We start from the raw sequence: 20081 nt of genomic DNA, 5'->3' as shown, positions 1-20081 counted from the left end.
TATCCTTCTCCAGTGTCTGGCCCCTGCCCCTCTCCAAGTGTCCAGCCCCTGTCCTCCCAGCGTCCAGCCCCTGTCCTCCCAGTGTCCAGCCCCTGTCCTCCCAGTCTGGCCCCTGCCCCTCCCAGTGTCCCATCTGCTGGCGACGACCAACCCCTGTCCCGGTGACTCGGTCACTTGTTGGGTTCCTTGTTCCTCTCCTGTTGCTGTTTTGTTCTGTGAGGAACCCTTCCCCTTTCCTCATGTCCTGCCTCACTGAGGAGCTCCCAAATCCATCACCCCCCCCCCCGTGTTCTGACCTCTCTCACCCAGTTCCAGCAATAAGAGCATAAAAATAGAAGCAGCAGGGGCCCCAATGCCTGCTTTGTCATTGCGAGAACTTTTACCCCCACGCCATGTTCCTGTACCAACATCCCTCGATTCCCTTAATAACCGAGGATCTGTGGATCTCTGTCCTGAACATCCTGTGGCACTGTCTCCCCGCAGACCCTTCCAAAGATTCACTCTGTATGTGAAGAAATTTCCTGCTGAACAACTCTCCTGTAGTTCAGTGGGTGGCCTCACGCGTCCGTTCATAGTTCAGCAGAGAGACCCCCTTCACCATCCCTGACCCGGCCCCTGTGTTCTCGGAGACCCCCCATGTCTATTCTAATGTCCTGTCCAGTGGAAAGACTCCCAAGTGCTCTGAGTTCCTTTCCTTTCGGCCCAGCCTCCGGGTACCCTTCCTCCTCGTCAGCCGGGAGACGCCCATCCCTCTGCCGGTATCCCTGTCCGGGTGCCCTCTCCTGCCGGGAGACTTCCCAGTTCCTGTCCTGACGGGAGACTCCTTTTTTTAATGCGCTGAGGTTGAGGGAGGGGAGGGAATGTGCTGACGGCGAGCGGGAGCCCACGGCCGCTCCCCATATACGGTGATGGTGCTGGTCAGCGCTCCCACCAACAAATCAGCTGGCGGATGCTGGAGCCAGATTGCCATAGGGTAGCGCAGGCTGCGACTGCTTCCAAAAAAGTATTAAATGTCCTGAGGAATTCCGTCTGCCCCCCCTACGAAGGAGATATTTCTGAGGCCAGAGCAGGATCTGGTGCACTTCAGCCCTGCTCTGGGACCGCTCGGGCTCTCTGTCTGCCTCTCCCCTGTCTCTGCACCCTCCTCTCCGTCCTCGCTGTTCTCTCTCCCCTTTGCAAGGCACCGCCACACACAGCAGCCATGGAGGCCATAAAGAAAAAGATGCAGATGTTGAAGCTGGACAAGGAGAACGCCTTGGACCGAGCCGAGCAAGCGGAGGCGGACAAGAAGGCGGCCGAGGACCGGAGCAAGCAGGTTGGGGAGGAAGGGCGCGGTGTCCCCGCAGCGGGGACAGATCGTTAACGTTCCCGTTACACTGGCAAACTTCATGCGCGGATTGCGGGAAAAGCGCAGTGCTGCGCTTAACATCGGTCGAGGCGCGCGTTTGGTCAGACTGAAGCAGATTTATCTGCTTCTCCACAGAGCTGCTGTCCGGTAACGTGTCGAAATTCTCTGCGGGGTGGGAGCAGCCTTCAATTCGCTCTAAATTCCGAGGGGGCAGCGTCTGGGGGTAATGATAACCGTGTGTTTAAAGCCCTTTTAATCTGTGCATCAATTGTGTGTAGTTTGAGGATGAAGCTTTGCAACTGGAGAAACAATTGCGGACGGTGGAGGACGAGAGGGATAAGTTTTTGGAAGATTTCAACAAGGCGGAGGAGAGGCAACTGGCGGCGGAGGAGAACGCCGCTAAGGTATTTGGGCGGACGGACGCTTCCTAACGTGTCTCTGCTTCTCTCTCTCTCTCTCTCTCTCCCTGTCTCTGTACCTCGCTGACTGTCGCGCACACGGCCCGCTACACTGCTCTGTCTCTCTGCTCAACTCTCTGCCCGTGTAACGCGCTCTGAAGCTGGAGGATGAGCTGGTGTCGCTGCAGAAGAAGCTGAAACAGACAGAGGACGAGCTCGATAAATATTCGGAAGCTCTGAAAGATGCTCAGGAGAAACTGGAGCTGGCCGAGAAGAAAGCCACCGATGTGAGTATACAGGGCGGCGTTACAGCTGCACACGGTCACGCCGTCCCAGCGCGACTCCGCTCACCATTCGGTGCATGAACAGCCTCACAGCAGGTGCCTGCCGCTTGTAGTGTGTCACTCCCTTTGCCTCTTACCGTGCAACCACCCCAAGACGGAGCCTAAAAATAATCCCCCAAGGGTTCAGGCAGGATGAGTAAACACGAAGCGAGCAGGGGTGTAAATATAGCGCAGGCCTTTATATGGCATTGACCTATTTGTGTCATTTGGGGCCGGGCTGGCCGAGGTGAGAACTTGGGCTGCAGGACCAGGGGTTTGACTACCCCTCCCCCCCCCCCCCCCCCCCGTCACTCAGTGTCAGGCCACAGGATATGGGGAGGGGGTCCCGCTGATGGAGGTCACCTACACGTTCCCCCCGCCCAGCCCCGACACCGGCCTGTAACATGAGTGCAGATCACGTTGGTGCGTTACACTCCTTAAAAGGAAAAGTATGTGGACTATTCCGAATACCACTTGGATCCGTGGCATTTGGGAGCAGAGAAGCTGACAGGTCGCGGGATCAGGGGAACAATGCGGGCCACAGATAGCAGCTCAGCCTTCAACAAGTGCCACGTGTAAATCCTCCTCTAATTTTGAAGGTATTCACACCATGATAAATGCTCCCGGGCTGAGCAGAAAGTCAGATCCAGGCTGAGAGGGAATCCGCCACATCTCTGGCTGGCTCGCTGGCTACTCCACTGCGGCGGAGCCCCTTCCCCGAAAGAGAATCCTTCATCTTTCCCCGAGAGAGAGAGAGGGAGAGTCCCTGGCTTCAATGTTCTCGGAGAAAGTTCCGAATTAATTCACCCTCGGGAGCTCTCCCAGACTCGCTCACAGCCCGAGGAGAGACTGCGGCACAAACGTCAACAGCTGAGAGTCAGTGGCACCGTTTCTGGACCGGGACGGTTTATTTCAGTGAAAAGTCATCAAACTCCCCTTGCTCCCTTTGACCAGAGGTCTTGACGGCCCGGTGTCCATGGCGAGTGTAAGAGGGACGCAGTCACCCTCCCAGCCCTTTTACTTCGACCATTACCGAGGTTGTACTGACGGTGTGAGACCATGTGTACCAGAGCGGTGTTGGATGTCAGTCAGGAATGAAAGTGCAGGCTGATCCTTCCAATCCCAGGCAGACTGCGGCCAAATCCCCCCCAACCCCCGTGACACGGGACAGCCAACTCAGCACTGGCCACAGCCCAGATCTGGGAACACGCTCTCCTCAACGCTCATGGCAAGTCTGACAGCAGGCAACTGGGCTCAGGACAGTTCAAAACCTGGTCCTAACAGTTGAATCCTCACTCCCCTGACAGTCTGACTCCTGGGGCTCCCGGACAGAGATCACAGTCTGACCCCTGGGGCTCCCAGACAGAGGTCACAGTCTGACCCCTGGGGCTCCCGAACAGAGGTCACAGTCTGACCCCTGGGGGGCTCGGACAGAGGTCACAGTCTGACCCCTGGGGCTCTCGGACACAGTCTGACCCCTGGGGCTCTCGAACAGAGGTCATAGAGTGTGAACCCAAGGGCTCCTCTAAAGTTATACTGATCCCTGGAGCTCTGGCGCAGAGAGGTCAGTCTGACCCCTGAGGTTCTTGGGGAGAAGTCACAGTTTGACCTCTAAGACCCTGGACATACATCATAGCCTGACTCCGGGGCTTCTGGTCCAAGAGGTCACAGTCTGGTTCCTGTAGCTCCTGGGCAGAGAGATTTGGTACCTCCGTTTTTTCACCTCTCTTGAAAATGTACGTTAATAATCAGATATCCATCCATGTGTGGAGAAGGTCCTTAAAAGCAAGTGGATGTTTTACATTATTGGCTAAGGCAAACTACACTCCCCCAAACATGTTGTGGTCACCATGCAACAGGTTAGCACTGGAGAAAGACTGAGGAGATTTGTAATGCTAGAGTATCAGTTACGAGCAAAGCCCTACTCAGCTGGGTGGTGTTCTTCAGATCAAAGGAGGCTGAGGGTGCAGAAAATTGTGGGAGATCCATAAAGTATGAAGAGGAACAACCTAGATCCCTTAGCAGAGTAGTCAGTATCAGACGGCACAGGTTCATGGTCATTGGTTAACAGGTGGAGAGATGGGAGAGTGTGTTGGTATCTGGAACTCACTGCCTGAAAGGGTTCTGGAGGCAAAACCCCCAGCACCTGGATGATCCCTTCCCTTCAGGCCTATGGACTGAGAGTTGGGAAGTGGGACTTTTTAGTTGATATGCCTCCAATGTACCACAACCCCACAGAATCACAGGATGGTTTCTGCACAGAATGGGGTCATTTGGTCCATCAAATTGATTTTGGCTCTCCCTAAGAGGAACCCAGCTTGACCCAGTCTTTGCCCTTTCCACAAAACTCTGCAAATTCTTTCCTCTAAGATCTTTATCCAGCTTTATTTTGAACTCACCAGTTCAATCTGTTTTCATTACTGCCCTTACCAGTGCATTCCAAACTCTAATCACTTGCTTTGTTAAGAAGGTTTCTTTTATCTGGAGTATTGCATTCAATTCTGGTCACCCCATTACAGAAAAGATGTGGAGGCACAGAAGAGGTTTACCAGGATGCTGCCTGGATTGGAGGGCATGCGCTATAAGGAGAGGTTGGACAAACTTGTTTTCTCTGGAGGGGTGGAGACTGAGGGGAGACCTGACAGAAATTAATAAAATTGAGAGGCACAGATAGAGTAGAGAGTCAGAATCTGTTTCCCAGGGCTGAAATATCTGATACTAGAGGGCGTGCATTTAAGGTGAGACGGGGAAGTTCAGAGGAGATGTGTGGGGCAAGTGTTTTTTTACAGAGAGTGGTGGGTGCCTGGGATGCATGGTAGTAGAGGCAAATACAATAGGGGCATTTAAGAGGCTCTTAGATAGGCACATGAATATGCAAAGAATAGAGGGATATGGACATTATGTAGGCAGAAGGGATTTGTTTAGTTAGATGTTTAATTATTAGTTTAATAAGTTCAGCACAATATTGTGGGCTGAAGGGCCTGTTCCATGTTCACAATCACCTTCATTCTACATTCCCTGTTGCTTGTCCCTTCTGCCATTGTGAACAGTTTCTCTCAATCTACTCTGTTTTTAACTTTAGATGATTTTATATAGGTCTATCAGATCCCCTCACAACTTCCCCTTTACAAGGAGCACAACCTCGGCTTCACCAATCTACCCAGTCTGCATAACTCAGAGGCACGGGAGACTGCGGGTGCTGGAGTCTGCAGCAAAAGGCAAACTGCTGGAGGAGCTCAGTGGGTTGAGCAGCATCTGTGGAGGCAGAAGGAATTTTTAACATGTCAACAATTCCTTTCCTGCCACATATGCTGCTTGCCCCACTGAGTTCCTCCAGCAGTTTGTTTTGTACCCATATAACTCAGCAGGGCAGGCAGCATCTGTGAAAACACTGGAAAAAAAAAGGTCCAGGATCCTTTGTCAGTGAAGGTTCCGATGAATGGTGCTGGCCTTTAACTTTCTCTTTCCACAGATACTGTCTGATCTGCTGAATGCTACCAGCACTTTCAGTTTTTATTTCAGATTTCCAGCACCTGCAGTTTTTTGATTTTCATTACCCAAAGGACAGGGTACATTTCTCCTATACCTGGTGCCACTTGTAGACCTGCTGCCTCACAGCTCCAGTGACCCAGATGCATTCCTGACCTCAGGTGCTGTCTGTGTGGAGCTTGCATGTTCTCCCTTTGACCATATGGGTTTCCCTCGGGCACACTGGTTTCCTCCCACATCTCAAAGGTGTGCAGGTTGCTGGGTTAATTGGCCCCCAGTGTGTGGGTGAGTGGAGAATCTGGGGGGAGTTGATGGGAATGTGGGGACAATAAAGTACCATGCACATAGATGAGTGTAAATGTGTACCGAATGATCAGCACAGACTCTGTGGGCCGAAAGGCCTGCTTCATGCTCTATGAACTGATCTATGAACCCACTCTAGAACATTTGTATCTTTCCTAAGGTATGGCACCCAGAACCAGACCAATTCCTCAGTTGCAGCTGAGCCGGTGTTTTATAAAACTTCATCATGACTTTCTCACAGTGATACGTCCTCTGCCTACTCCCAGTTTCCTGGAACCTGTATTTTGTGTAACTGCTCTCTCAACCTGACCTTTCAATTAATTGTGCAAAGGTTCTTGTACCTGTTTTTAAACTGTGCCCTCTCATTTATATTGCTGCTTCTCATTCTTCCTACCGAAATGTAACACTTCAACTGAATCTAACTCTGTACCTCCAGTATTTTGTTTATAGTTTCCAGCATCAGCAGAACCTGGTTTCCAGAAAGGGATACTTTCTGGAAAGGGGTTGGATGTGGGGAATAACTCTGCCTCACCTTCACCACACCATTCCCGCCTTTTCACTAGTTTGGGAACACTAAGCCATAATGCGCAATGGGTTCATGCAAAATTCTCACAACATCTCAGAAGCATCTGGATGAGCACTAGAATCAGCAGGGCACATTGTGCTGTGGATCTTGTGCTGATGAATGAGATGAATAGGTACTTGATTATTGGCAGGGACACCATGGGCCAAAGGGCCTGTTTCTGGGCTGTATGTCTCTTAAAACATCCCAAACATCTGTCCAGCCAATTAATTAATTTCCAAAGTGTAGTCACTGCTGTACTGCAGGAAACTGGTGCTCTGGTTTCCTGCCATGTCAGAGGTGTGCAGATTTGTGGGCTGATTGTCCACTGCAGGTCACACCTCATGTGGGGGCTTGGGGGAGTTAATGGGACACAGTGAAGAGAACAAAACAGGTCGGGGTGTAATTAGTGTGCTGGAAGGTCAGTGCAGGTGTGGTGGGCTGAAGGGCCTGTTTACATGCTGTCTCTCTGTGTCCATGACTCCAGCATCACTGTCAAAGTCAAACGGCAGCACTGGATGAAACATTCCTCACTTCTGTGTGCTTTCAGTAACTAGCTCCCAGAAACAGGTGAACAGTAACCTGTGCTGTAAACTTGTTCAATTAAACTTTTTATAACCTCTAACCAGCTCAACACCAATTGAATTGTATTGTTGGAAATGCTGCTGCTAACTAATGGACAGCAAGTCCCCACAAACAGTCACGTGATTATGAAATTGTCTGAGATAAATATCATTGTGAATAGTTATAACTCCCCACACTTTGTTTATTCATAGAATCATAGAGTTATACAGCACAAAAACAGGCCCTTCAGGCCAACTTGTCCATGCTGACCAAGATGCCTTTCTGCACCAGTCCCAATTGCCTGCATTTGGCCCATACACTTCTAACCCTTTCCTATCCATGTACCTGTCCAAATGTCTCTTAAAGGCTGTAATTGTACCCACTTCTACCACTTCCTCTGGCAGCTCGTTCCACACACCCAACACCCTCTTGTGTGAAAAACATACCCCTCAGGTCCCCCCTAAATCTTTCCCCTTCAATCCGTGCCTTCTAATTTTAGACTCCCCTACCCTGGGAAAAACACTGATCATCTACTCCCCTCATGATTTTATAAACCTTTATAAGGTCACCCCTCAGCCTACCTCACTCGAGGGAAAACAGTCCAAGTCGATCCAGTCTCAAACCCTCCAGTCCCAGCCACATTCTTGCACATCTTTTCTGTACCCTCTCCAGCTTAATCACATCCTTCCTATAGTACGGTGACCAGAACTGCACACGATATTCTGAGCATGGTCTAACCAACAATCTATGCAACTCTATCATGATGACCCAACTCCTATATGGGCAGCATCTCTGTTACAGTCATTCGGGTAACAGAATAAAATTTGCTCTCCTAGAATTTATGTGAATCAAAGGCAGGGGCTATCACATCCTTCCTACTGCGTGGCATCCACACTCCAGCTCTGACCTCACCACTGTTTCAGAAAGTTGGACAATAACCTTGCTGCTCTTTTATTCCATGCCCTGGCTGATGAAGGCAAGTATCCCATATGTCTCCTTCATCACGTTATCCACCCGTGCTCACACTTTCAGGGATCCTGGGACTTCTTCAGTACTCCTCAGGGCCCTGCCATTCACTGTATGTGCAATTACCTCACACTTACCTGTCATTGCTCTGCCCACTGTTGAGCATTGTCCTGTAGCCTGAGACTATCCCCACTATCGACCACACAACCCATTTGAAGCCAACAACACCTGCCCTATGCATTGGTTCGAAGCTGCTGTTTACCAAAATCATGAATTTGTGTTGTTGCATATAAATAAGGCCAAGCTCACTAGAAAGCAGATTTCCTGGTGATTTCTGTGACACTGCTGTTTGTGGGAGCTTGTTTGCGGATTAGTGGCCGCATTTCCCACCATCGAACTTTGACAGCGGAAAACTCCGATAATCCGGTCCACAATTTGAAAATTACGATGGTTCGGCATCTGCGCCGCGCTCCGTTCAACACACCAGGAACCCCCCTCCCTTCCCGAGCTCGCCCCCCACTCACCTGGTTCACCTGACAGTTTAGTATCAGAAAGTGAATTATAAGAATGTTGAAAATAGAAGTGCCCGACGGTCCGGCAGCAGCCCTCCCTCGGCTCGGCTCCAGGCTGATGCCTGCACTGGCTTCGGCCTTCAGTTAAAGTCCAGGTGAACGCCGGGCGAGGTAACGCACAGTGCGGTGTGGGCGACCATATCGGCAGCACTTACTGGCGGGACTGGATTGTGAAAATCGGGCAGGTTGACACACAGACGGCTGGAGCCAGTCAACGGGTCGGGCAGCGTCTGTGGGAAGGGGATCAGGGGCGATGGGCTTCCTCAGATTTCCCTGGGAGGTTGAGCAGTGGGGTGGGGGTTAGGTTAGGTTGGGGTGGGGGTTAGGTTAGGTTGGGGGTTGGGGTGGGGAGGGTCCTGCAGAGTGCAAGCCCACCTTTATAATTTCGAGGTGCGGGGGCTGCGGGACCGCAGACACTCGCTGATTTTGCCCTCCCGGCGCCGCTTCTCTCTCACCGTGGGCAGGAGGGGGTTAAACGCTGGGTTACTTCCGGTGCTAAGTGCATTCGGATCAGGGAGCGGAGCCGGTGTAAGGGGCCAGTGTGTGAACCTGCCCGAGGTTGGGGCTGCCATGGTGTGAGGTGCGGGCGGTGCCGCAGCGAACAATGGTCAGCGCGATGTCGGTGGATGCGGTCAGGAGGAAGATCAGGAGCCTGCAGGACCAGGCAGATGTGGCGGAGGAGAAAGCAGAGAGGCTGCAGAGGGAGGTGGAGAGTGAGCGACAGTGCCGAGAGCAAGTAAGGGCCGGTCACCCTGCAGCCGGGCGGGACGGGCGGGAGGGAGGCGGGGACCGAGCGGCCTGATTCACCAAAGCCAGAGGAGGTCAAACCACTGAAGATTCGAGCTTTGGTTCTCGGTGCAGGGGGATGCAGGCTGGCGATGCAGCCTCTTACGTGTTTTGCAAACTGAGTTCCATTTCTAGATTGATATTTAATTGCAGTTTTCTCTCGTAACTAAATGTTTACCTTGCCTTGTTCCCTAATTTTTGTGGTTCAAGCTGGCCTTTTTGCCTGTGTTTGAAGGCGTGTTTACATTCAGGAAGCTCCGTTTAATTTGGTCACGGTGGTGTGCAGTTTAATTACAGTAATGGGTTCATTCAAAGGTTAAACCCTTATTTTGTATATATTGGTGCATTCATTTGTGCCTTTAATCTCGGCCTTGGGCCCAGGAATTAATTTGGGAGATGAAACTGTGCTACACTTCTGACGAATCGGCCCTGAGGCGTCTTTGATGTGCTGTGCTGTCTGGCGTTTAGGGAGACTGATTTGATTTAATCAATTGGCCTTACTTGAAGCAAGTCTTGAGTGGGCAGTACAAAGAAGGATCTTTTTAATAAATTCAGTCCTGGTCTGTTTGCTGAAAGATTGCTAATCAACCTAACAAAAGCTTATCTTGACATCACATGTGAGTGGAATGGCCTCCTTTGGAAGCTAAGGCACACTTTACTGCTGAGAGGGGAATATAAACGAGTGGGAGCCGAGTCCCAATTCAAACTGTCTGCCAAAAAGACTTGGCCCATGTGTCCCCCAAGATACTTGTGAGTCTGTGTTACCCAGTTAATCTTTTCCTCTCCACTGACAGGTGGGGAGTTTTGTGTGGGGAAGCACTGGTCTCCATTGCAAACACAAGGAAGTGCTGCAAACATTGCACTGATTCCTTATATGGAGCACTGTGTGCAACTTTGGTCTGTTTGGGAGATCAGGGTTCACTGGATTGATTCCTGAGATAAGGAAGTTGTTCTATGAGAAGAGGCTAGGCAAGATTCGTTCATGTTGCTAGAGTTCAAAAAAATGAGAGAGAGAACATAGAATACATGAAATAAAGTCATTTGCAACAAGTTACTGCATAGTTTTATTGTAGAAAGTTGCAATGGAATGATTTGATGCATTCTCCATTGAAAATGATGATATAGCCAATTTGTAAATTTTAAACATAAGAACATAGAACAGATAATTTTGCCGAGACCAAGGAATTGAGGGGTGTGGGGGAGCTGGCACGGAGCAGGAGTTGAAGTCAGCGTAGATCAGCCATTGGCACGGCAGGCTTGAGGAGCCGAGTGGCTGCCTCCTGCTCCTGTTTCCCTGCTCTTGTGAAATGCCCAAGATTTACTGAGGGTTTGACCGTGTGAATGCTGAAGCTGTTGCTTTGGCTGAAGAATCTCAAGGGGTCTTGAGAAGAAGAAATATCTTCACATTCACAATTCTTTACAAGATTATACTTCCCTGAGTCTGTGGGTGCTCAGTGGTGTGCGTGTTCCAGCTGAGGGAGGCTTTTGCACACTCTGAGCATTGGGGGGAAAGGTAGACCTGAGCCATGGGATCTGCCAGCATCCTGCTGAAGGCCCGGGGCCTACACTTGCTCGGTTTAATCATTTGTGAACCTTTTAATTTTTTTTCAAGAGAATCCAAAGGCTAAATTGTTTCTTCTTATTTATGTTTACATAATAACGGCATTGTGTGATCATATAGAGAAGCAAATTCTATGCCAGGTGGATGTTGAGGCTTGTGTTCATTTCATTAATATTTTCTGGTTTCAGTGGGGAAGGTTACTTAGTGTTCCTGACTCCCGGAACAACCCCACCAATCCCATTCCCCTACTGATCTCCCTGTAATCTATTCTCTCTAGTGTCCTCCTTACAGTGTGGAGATCAGAACTGTCCATCTGTGGCCTAACCAAAATCTTATGATGTTGTACTGCGATCTCTATGCTCTTGTATTCTATGGCCCGGCTAATGAAGGCAAGTTCCTGTGTGGTTCCTTCACTGCCGTGCCTTCTTGCTGTTGTGAAATCCTTTCTTGATGTGACTCGGATGATGTTCCTTTGATCCTAGTGCCAAGATCTGTATTGTACAATCATTAATCTTTATAGCTCCTTTTCTAAATAGAAGCCTATAACTTGCCAATCTAAAATTATTTTTGCCCTATTGAAGGACAGCTTCCTGTTAGTGCCTTTTTTTTAATCATGTGGCAATAGTTAGGGGAAAGGGCATACAATTCTGAGAAGCAAGTTGTAAAAGCGAATTGTAAAACAAAAAAAAATCATTATCGGCTTTGTAAAGGCTTAAACATGGGGAAAGAAGGAAGTGGTAGAGAGCACTTTATAAAGAAGGGTAGAATTGTGGAGTCATACAGCACAGAAACAGACCCTTCGGCACACCTTGACCATGGTGGCCAGCATGTACCTATCCACATTAATCTCATTTCTTGAGCACTCGACCTATAGCCTTCTACGCATTTCAAGTGCTTATCTAAATACATAAATGTTGTGAGAGCAATTTCATCCACTAGTCCCAGATTTCAACCATCCTCTGGGTGGAAAAAAATTCTTCCTTCCCCTCTTAAATCTCCTACCCTGTACCTTAAGCCTATTGCCTCTGGTTTATACATACCTGTGCTAAGGGGAAACGTTTCTCACTATATACCCCATCTATGCCCCTCAGTATTTTGTCTACCTCAATTAGGTCTGCCCTCGGCCTCCTCTACCCCAAAGAAAACAAACTCAGGCAATCCTGTCTCATGTAGTGAAACTCTATGTCCCAGGCAACATCCTAGTGAATCTCCTCTGCACCCTCTCCAGTGCAGTTGCATCCAGACCTGAATGCAATACTCCAGCTGCGATCCAACTAATGTTTTGTATAATTGTACTGTAACCTCCCTGGTCTTGCATTCTGTGCCCCGAAACAATTACCCAAAATGCCCAGTACGGTGAAGGATCTTGGATCTGACTCTAATGTCACTTTTTCCACAGATACTGCTGAGTGTTTCCAGCATTCCTGTTTTCGTTTCAGACTGCAGAATCTATTTTTTGATTTTCATTAACTGTATGCTGCCTTAACTCCCATATCTACCAGGGCTGCTGCCTTCAGGGGTCCTTGGACAAGTGCACCAAGTGTTCCCGAATATTTCCTGGAGCCCTACTATTCATTGCATACACCTTAGCCTTGTTAGTCCTCCTCAAATACATCTCACATTTTTCAGGATTAGATTTCACCTGCCATTTCTCTGCTCAAGTTACCAACTGATCCATATTATTCTGTAGCCAAAGACTATTTTCCTAATTATCAGCAACGCCACTAATTTTTGTGTCATCTGCGAACTTACAAATCACGTCTCCTACATTCATATGCAAATTGTTAATGTATATGATAAATGACAAGGGTTCCAGCACCCATCGTCGAGGTACACAAGCTTCCAAGTGCAAAAAACATACCTGATCATCACCCTCTGTCTCCTATTACCAAGTCAATTTTGGATCCAATTTGCCAGATTGCCCTGGATTCCAGGGGCTGTAACCTTTTGGACCAGTCTCACACGTGCGCCCTGCATTGCCCTTAGTAACACCCTGAGTTACCCCCTTATAATTCAATTAAATTTGTTAAACAGATTAATCCATGCCTTTCCAAGTGTAGATTAATTCTGGCTCTCAGAATTTTTTCCCAGTAACTACCTCACTTATCCTGCTGACCTGATGATTACCTCACTTATCCTGCTGACAGTTGGAATCGAGCTGTTGGAGGCACAACTGCTTGGCTAGATTGTTGCCCTTCTGGGTCAGGAGTGAAATTTGCCTGCTGTCAGCTTATTGGAAATGTTTATGGGCAGTGACACATTTTGAGGGAATTAATTAATAGTATGTGTAAGAAGACAAACTGCGGGCTGAAAATGTAAGAAACTCAAATAAATCCATTGGGGAATGGAGTAACTTTACCTGGGAGTGCTGGGAATGTGGAACTCTCACCTACACGGAGTGGTTGAGAAGAATTTTATTGGTGCATTGAGGGGAAGCTGGCCAAGTACACAAGGGAGGAAGGAATAGAAGGCTCTGTGTGAGATGCAGAAGAAAGAGGGCTTGTGTGGAGCATAGACAGCAGCAGAGATCAAGGATCAAATGCCCTGTTTGTGAATCCTAAATAGAAATGTTGGGAACTTAGCAAGTCAATGATTCAAGACTACTTCTGTGAATATTCTTTGCAGAAGTGGACCTTTTTTTTCTTAAGTTATGGATTACATTTTTTGTGGAACTGCAGAGTCAATGCCACAGGAAAGTGTGATCTTATCAGCGATCCCTTGTCTAGGCAATAAGCAATCTGCTGGAGGAACTCTGCAGTCAAGCAGCATCTGTGGGCGGCAAAGAAATTGTCAACATTTTGGGTTGAAACCCTGCAGTCCTCCCACAGGTGCTGCTCGACCCACTGAGTTCCTCCAGCAGATTGTTTGTTGTTCCAGATTCCAGTATCTGCAGTCTCTGGTGTCTCTAAAATTTGATAAAATTTCCACCAAATATTTCTTTCTTTCTTTTTCGATCTTTTTATTAGTTTTCAAATTAATACATCAATATACATCATCAATGTTTGTACATGTAATACAAAGAGATCAGGAGAACAATCATGGCATGGATAATCATAAAGAACAATAAAGTATAAAGAAACCTGTAAATCCAACGATCTCTTAGTGAATGAATATAGAAGAAAGGAAAGAAAAAGATTTATTATATAAATATAAAAGAAAGAAAAAGTCCCCAAAACAATAAGAAAAATTATAAACAATATATCAAACCAAACTATGCTAAAGAAAAAAAAATTCAAAAAAAAACAAGCAGAAAAAAAAACTGGACTAAAATTTCTCAATAGAAACAGAGCAATATTATGTCATCAACTCCATTCCTCTAAGTTGAAAGGTTATCACAAGGCAATCTATACCATGTGAAAATATTGAATAAATGGACTCCAAACTTCCTCAAATTTAAGCGAAGGATCAACAGGACCACTCCTAATTTTTTCCAAGTTTAAACATGATATAGTTTGAGAGAACCATTGAAGAGTAGTAGGGGGTATTGGATCCTTCCATTTAAGCAAAATGGATCGTTTGGCCATTAATGTGACAAATATCATCTGAAGGGCAATATCATTTGAAGGATGGATGGAACTGATGGGGGGGGGGGGGTGAGGGGGGCGGTGGTGGAATCACAGAGAAGTTTTTCTTCCTTGAAGTGCAGGGTTACTTTGTTCTTATCTTTCTTCCCCTTCCTAGTCGCCTGTGTGGACGGTCCCAGTATTTGTTCCAAGACTGGCAGGAGAATGACACAATAATCTGTAATGGGGCTGTGTCTGTGGCCAGATTGCTCTTCCAAGTAGAAGGTCTTGGTATGAGCTACCACCTCACGTTTAACCTGGGCTTTGACTGTTTGTTTTCCCACCCACCACCCTAGGCTGAAGCTGATGTTGCCTCTCTGAACAGACGTATCCAGCTGGTTGAGGAGGAGCTGGACAGGGCCCAGGAGCGTCTGGCTACAGCTCTGCAGAAACTGGAGGAGGCTGAGAAGGCTGCAGACGAGAGTGAAAGGTGAGGAGCCATGTTACTGAATTGGAGCACCTGATGGCTTCACCAGCACAGGCCAGGCACATAACTGTTTAATATGAAACTTTTATAATGCTAGTTTCTAACTCTCAACTTGGGAGAGTTTGTTTTGCTTTCAATTAGCCATGTTTTTTTAATTGCTATAAATGCACGACAAAAATTTTAATTTCTGTTGGCCTTTTTGTGTAAATGGTTAAAGTTTGACTCTTGGCAAGTTGTTCATGGTTTAAAACTAAATTCTGCTCTTTTTTTAACCTGGTGGTAATCAGGATTTTGTGTCCATTTGTCCAGGGTGAGTATGTGCTGGTGACTGGATTTCCATCCTGAGCATTCAGTGTTTCCTGGGATTTGGACAGGGGGACATCTGGCTCAAGAGGGCTTCCAATAATGGGCATTAGAACATAGCACTGGACAGGCCATTCGGCCCACGATGCTGTGCCGATCTTAAAGTCATTGTGCAAAGTTTTCCCTTTCTGTTTGCATAATCCAAATTAAAGCTGTGTGGTATTGGGTAAGTGTTGTGTTCTGGGCTGGGGCTGCAGAACTGCTCCCAACACCCCCCACCCCTGCCAGCAAGTCAGACCAGGTCAGAAGCCAAGGGTGGCTGCTCCTGTCATGGGAAGTTTACAATGCAGAAGGAGGCCATTTGGCCCATTGTTCCTGTACCGGTTGAGAAAGAACTCCCTGGGCTACCTGCACCTTCCAGCACTGGGTCTGCAGTCCTACAGGTCTTGGCTTCTGCCAACACCCAAGTACAATTCATGGTTTTTCTGTGCCTGCCGCCCTTCTGAGGCAGAGTCATGGCACCTCTAATTCTTATACCAATGACTTCAAATCGGATCCCACTGCTTGGGGGAGATTTCCTTTCTGTTTACTTCATCGAGACTCATGGAGTCGCACAGCAGGGAAACAGGCCATTAGGCCCATCATTTCTGTGCTGACCAGTGGGCACCCATCTGTACTGATCCCATCTGCCAGTGTTTGGCCTGTAGCCTTCACTGCCTGGGCGAAATAACTGCTCATCGAGACACTTCTTAAATACTGTGAGCAACTCTGCTCCATTACCCTCTCCAGCAGTGCATTCCAGGTACTCACGAGAAGGTCCCTGCTAAATCACTTCCTGCTGACCCCAAATCTCTGCCCTCTAGTTTTATTCACCTCTAAGAGGGACATTTTCCTGCATTCTACTCTATCTATACTCCTAATAAGTTTATGTACCTCAATCATGTCTCCCCTTAACCTTCTCTCTCTGCTCCAGGGAAAACAGACTCCCCAGTCTGCTCATAACTGAAGCACTCCATTCCAGGCAACATCCTGGTGAATCTCCTCTGCACCCTCTCACCCCCTTCCTATCATGTGGTGACCAGAACTGCACACACGACTCCAACTGAGGTCTGACCAATGTTTTATAAAGTTGGAGCATAGCCTCCCTGTTTATGTATTCAGTGCCCTGACTAATGAAGGCCAGTATCCCATATGCCTTCTGAACCATGTTATCTACCACCTACAGGGATCTTTAAACTTGGACATCGGGGTTCTCTGTTCCTCAATACTCCCTAGGACCTCACCATTCATGGTGTAAATTCTATCCTCATTAGTACTCTCGCTGTCTCATTAATCTGGATTAAGCTCTTTCTGCCCTTTCTCAGCCCATTTCACCAACACCAACCAAATACTGGAGTGATGTATTCTAATGTAAATCCTTGTAATAAAGTGACATATATCTGTTCCCACAGAGCGGCAGATTGATGCACTGCCATTATTGCAGTCACTGGCTGGTTTTCAGTTACTGGGGTCGGTGACCCATGGGATGTTTTGCTACCGTCCGATCTGTGGGGACGACTGTGGTTCTTTAGAAGGTTACATGCAGTTGCCCTCTTCTTCAACACCTTTGGTTGCAGGTCATCAAGTCCTGTCATTTTGCCAGTTAGTCCCATTAAGTGTAAAGCACTATTCTTAATGCTAATTTCCTTTAGCTTCTCCTTTGAAGGAGACTTATTGCTCTTTATTTCTGCGGGATGGGGGTGAATCCTGAAGCAGATTGATGTACAGACATGGACTGGGTTCTCTCTCCACAGATGCTGCTAGGCTGGCTGAGTACTTCCAGCATTGCTCTTTTTGTTTCAGATTCCAGCACCTACAGTTTTACTTGTTTTCTGCTGGTGTTGGACATCAGATGTGTCCAGTGGGGTTTGTAATAATATCCCTACTGCTGGAAAAATGTCACTCCCACTATCAACAATTATTGGGATCAGATTTTCCAGTTTGAAGTTTTTCAATTAAATCTCTGAACTAGACACAATCTGTCACAGCTTACAGGTGGATGTCATCTTTTTCCTCGCATTTCTTAAGTTGTTTTAATTTGTGTTGAAACCTCAGTTTTCCTGTGGAGATCCCAAAGGATAATAAAATCTCTGGGAATGCCTCACCTCAATTTCATTTGGAGGGTTTACCTGCAAGATAAAGGGACAGGCACATTGTTTCAGGGAGTATTTGTAGAACTGAACTAAATGGAGCAGTGAAGTACAAGTTTTTTTGTGGCTGATGGTTTTTCAGTAACAAAATCATCCACCAACCCTTTTTGTTCCTGCCACAGAATCAATTTTGAATCCAGTTTGCTGCACTTTCATGAATTCCATGAGCTCTTGCTTTTTTAACAAGATCCCATACGAAGGGATGATGAAATGCCTTGATGAAATCTATGTAGCCCCCATGACATACTGTCCTCATCGACCTCCCCTATTATCCAATCAGAGTTCAATTTGGTGAGAAATGACCTTCCCTTAACAAATCCAGGGTGACTATCCTTGATTAATATCTTTCTGAATGAAGGATTACACCATCTCTTGGAATCAATTGCAATAATTTGCCTGCCATCTTAAGTTAAACTAACAGGCTTGCGATTACTTGATTCATCCCCACCTACCTTTTTAAACAACATTAACAGTCCTCTGACACCACATTTGTCGCCAGAGAGGATTGTAGTGAGAGCCTTTGCTGATTCCTCCATTGTCTTGGGACAGATTACACCTTGGCCTGGAGGTGTATCTATTTTCAAAGGTGCCAAACACTAGGTTTTGCTTTTTACTATATTAATCATATCGAACATTCACCTGAATTAAAACAGGTGCCAAAAATTAATTCCAAGTCTTGCCCATGTTCTCCAGCTGACACACGGGTCACCTTTATTGGTCCCCAATATTCTCTGCTCTTTCCTTCATTGCCCTCTTGTACTCTTGCCCTTTATCTGCATCAAAAGATCTTTTTGGATTTTCTTGGGCCTTTCTCGCCCACTGTTTTCATACCTGCTTTTGTTTTCCGAGTTTCCCTTTTTAATTTCACTGCTATGTTTTCTCCTAAGCTGGAAGAGTGGAGCATATGAAGTTCTTGCCCTCATCATCCAGGAGGCTCCAGACTTGGCAATCCCATCCTTTCTCCTCATATTATGTTTGACTTTGAATCTCCCTCCTAAATGTCCCCCATTTTTCCTTTCAAATAGGTGTTTCCAGTTCACCTTTTGAAATCTCTTCAGTCTATTAAGGTTGTCCTTCCGCAAATTGAAGCCTTTACAGGTCCTCCCCAGGTCAGGTCAGGGCTCTGTTCCTGTGAACATTTCATAACCTGGACAGTTCACAAGGCAGAAATGCGGCTGCAACCCGAGTTCCCGCACAGCAGAAGATGCCTGCAGCAGCCAGCAAATCCACCCCGCTGGTCGCCCAAATGCTCGTTTATATGTACGGGCTGTACATAAGTCGGCTGTTCATAAGCTTGGGAGGACCTGTACTCCTATTTTGACTTTCAACTTTTATATAAATATACTGAATTTGGAACACTACAAGAATACTTCCTCATTGATGCTCTTTCACCTGACCAGCTTCATTCTCTGACTGATCTCCTCAACACTCCCCTGCACCCCCTTGTTGGGCTTGCTACACTGAGACAAGGTTGGACTTGACTGATTCCTTTCCATTATCTGTGTGGAGTGGAGGATGCCGCTCACCAGCATGGCATTTGGAAAAGCTAGAGGGAATGAGGCGGGGCAGCTTGGAGTTCTTGACTGCGCTAGAGTTTATGTGCATTGAGAGTTTGAAAATGATGTTCCCCTGAAGTTGTTCCACTTCAAGCAGGTGTCAGTGTTAAACTTGTTCACTGGAGGTGATGCTGCTGGTCCCTGTGGCCCATGGGGCCCACGTTGTACACTCAGCCCACTTTCCGGCACTCTGCCCGGAGCTTCCTGTGCCACAGCAATTTCACTGCTCGTCTAAACACGTGAACGTTCTGAGGGTCTCTGCCACCACCTCTCCCCAGAATATGTGTTCCAGATTTCAACCACCCTCTGGCTGAAAAAATTCATCCCCTTTATCTTGAACCTCTGTGGGGTAGTCAGCACTGCTTTGTGCATGGGAGATCATGTCTTATGAACTTGTTTGAATTTTTGATGATGTGATCGAGATCGTTGAGGGCAGGGCAGTAGACGTGGTTTATATGGACTTCAGTAAGGCCTTTGATAAGGTTCCACATGGTGGGCTGCTCTGGAAGGTTAGAGCACATGGAATCCAGGGAGACCTGGCTAACTGGATACACAATTGGTTTTCTCCATTTGAAGCAAAACACACCCAGCCTCTCATATCTGAAATATTCCATCCCAGACAGCATCCTGGTGAATCTCTTCTGCACTCTCTCCAATGCAGCCATGTCCTCCCTGTAGTGTGACGACTAAACTGCAGACAGTGTTTCAGCTGTGGTCTAACCAGTATTTCATGAAGTGGTGCCATAATTTCCCTGCTCTTGCTTTCATTAGCCAGAGCATGGAATACAAGTATCCGGAGTTCACTTCTTGTATTCGGTTTCCATCCTGATCCATTGACGTGTATTGGATAATCTTGAACCTGCAAGCAATAGTGAGTGAGGCTTTTCCCTGGTATTGGGAGGGATAATGTTAGGGAAGGGGTGTAGTTGTGGGACTAATGGATTGTCCTTGCAGTGAGAGGACGCAGATTCTAATGCTCTCCTATGTCTCCTGCCTTTTTTTTAAAGGGGGTGAGGAATGTGTATTTTGTTCTCCATTCTCTTGAATTCTGCTGGAATGAAGATGTTTGACCTTGTTTGACCACCTCTCCTGGGTTAAGTGACTGGCACGTACTACCTTAGTTAATGAGAGACACTTCCAACTAGCAACATCTGAGGTTTTTAATTTCACC

General features: G+C 47.3%; 1 protein-coding gene across 18 annotated transcripts in view; it reads left to right on the top strand.

The window, feature by feature from the left end:
- The first annotated feature begins 821 nt into the window (after nt 1–821).
- tpm1 (tropomyosin 1 (alpha)) overlaps nt 822–20081 on the top strand; it is a 38626-nt gene continuing 19366 nt past the window's right edge. For 2 of the 18 annotated variants that reach the window (XM_052042775.1, XM_052042774.1), the window contains exons 1-3: nt 846–1315; nt 1627–1752; nt 14732–14865. In XM_052042775.1, coding sequence (XP_051898735.1) covers nt 950–1315; nt 1627–1752; nt 14732–14865 — 626 coding nt within the window. In that variant the 5' untranslated portion in view covers nt 846–949. Of the gene's footprint in view, nt 1316–1626; nt 1753–1907; nt 2034–8998; nt 9262–14731; nt 14866–20081 lie in introns of those variants that run through there. The other 16 variants (XM_052042781.1, XM_052042780.1, XM_052042786.1 and 13 more) reach the window with 15 other exon arrangements.

This window comes from Pristis pectinata, chromosome 32, assembly GCF_009764475.1.
Source record: "Pristis pectinata isolate sPriPec2 chromosome 32, sPriPec2.1.pri, whole genome shotgun sequence".
Taxonomy (NCBI): domain Eukaryota; kingdom Metazoa; phylum Chordata; class Chondrichthyes; order Rhinopristiformes; family Pristidae; genus Pristis; species Pristis pectinata.
The sequence above is the reverse complement of the archived record's forward strand: the minus strand, read 5'-3'. Positions and strand labels throughout refer to the sequence as shown.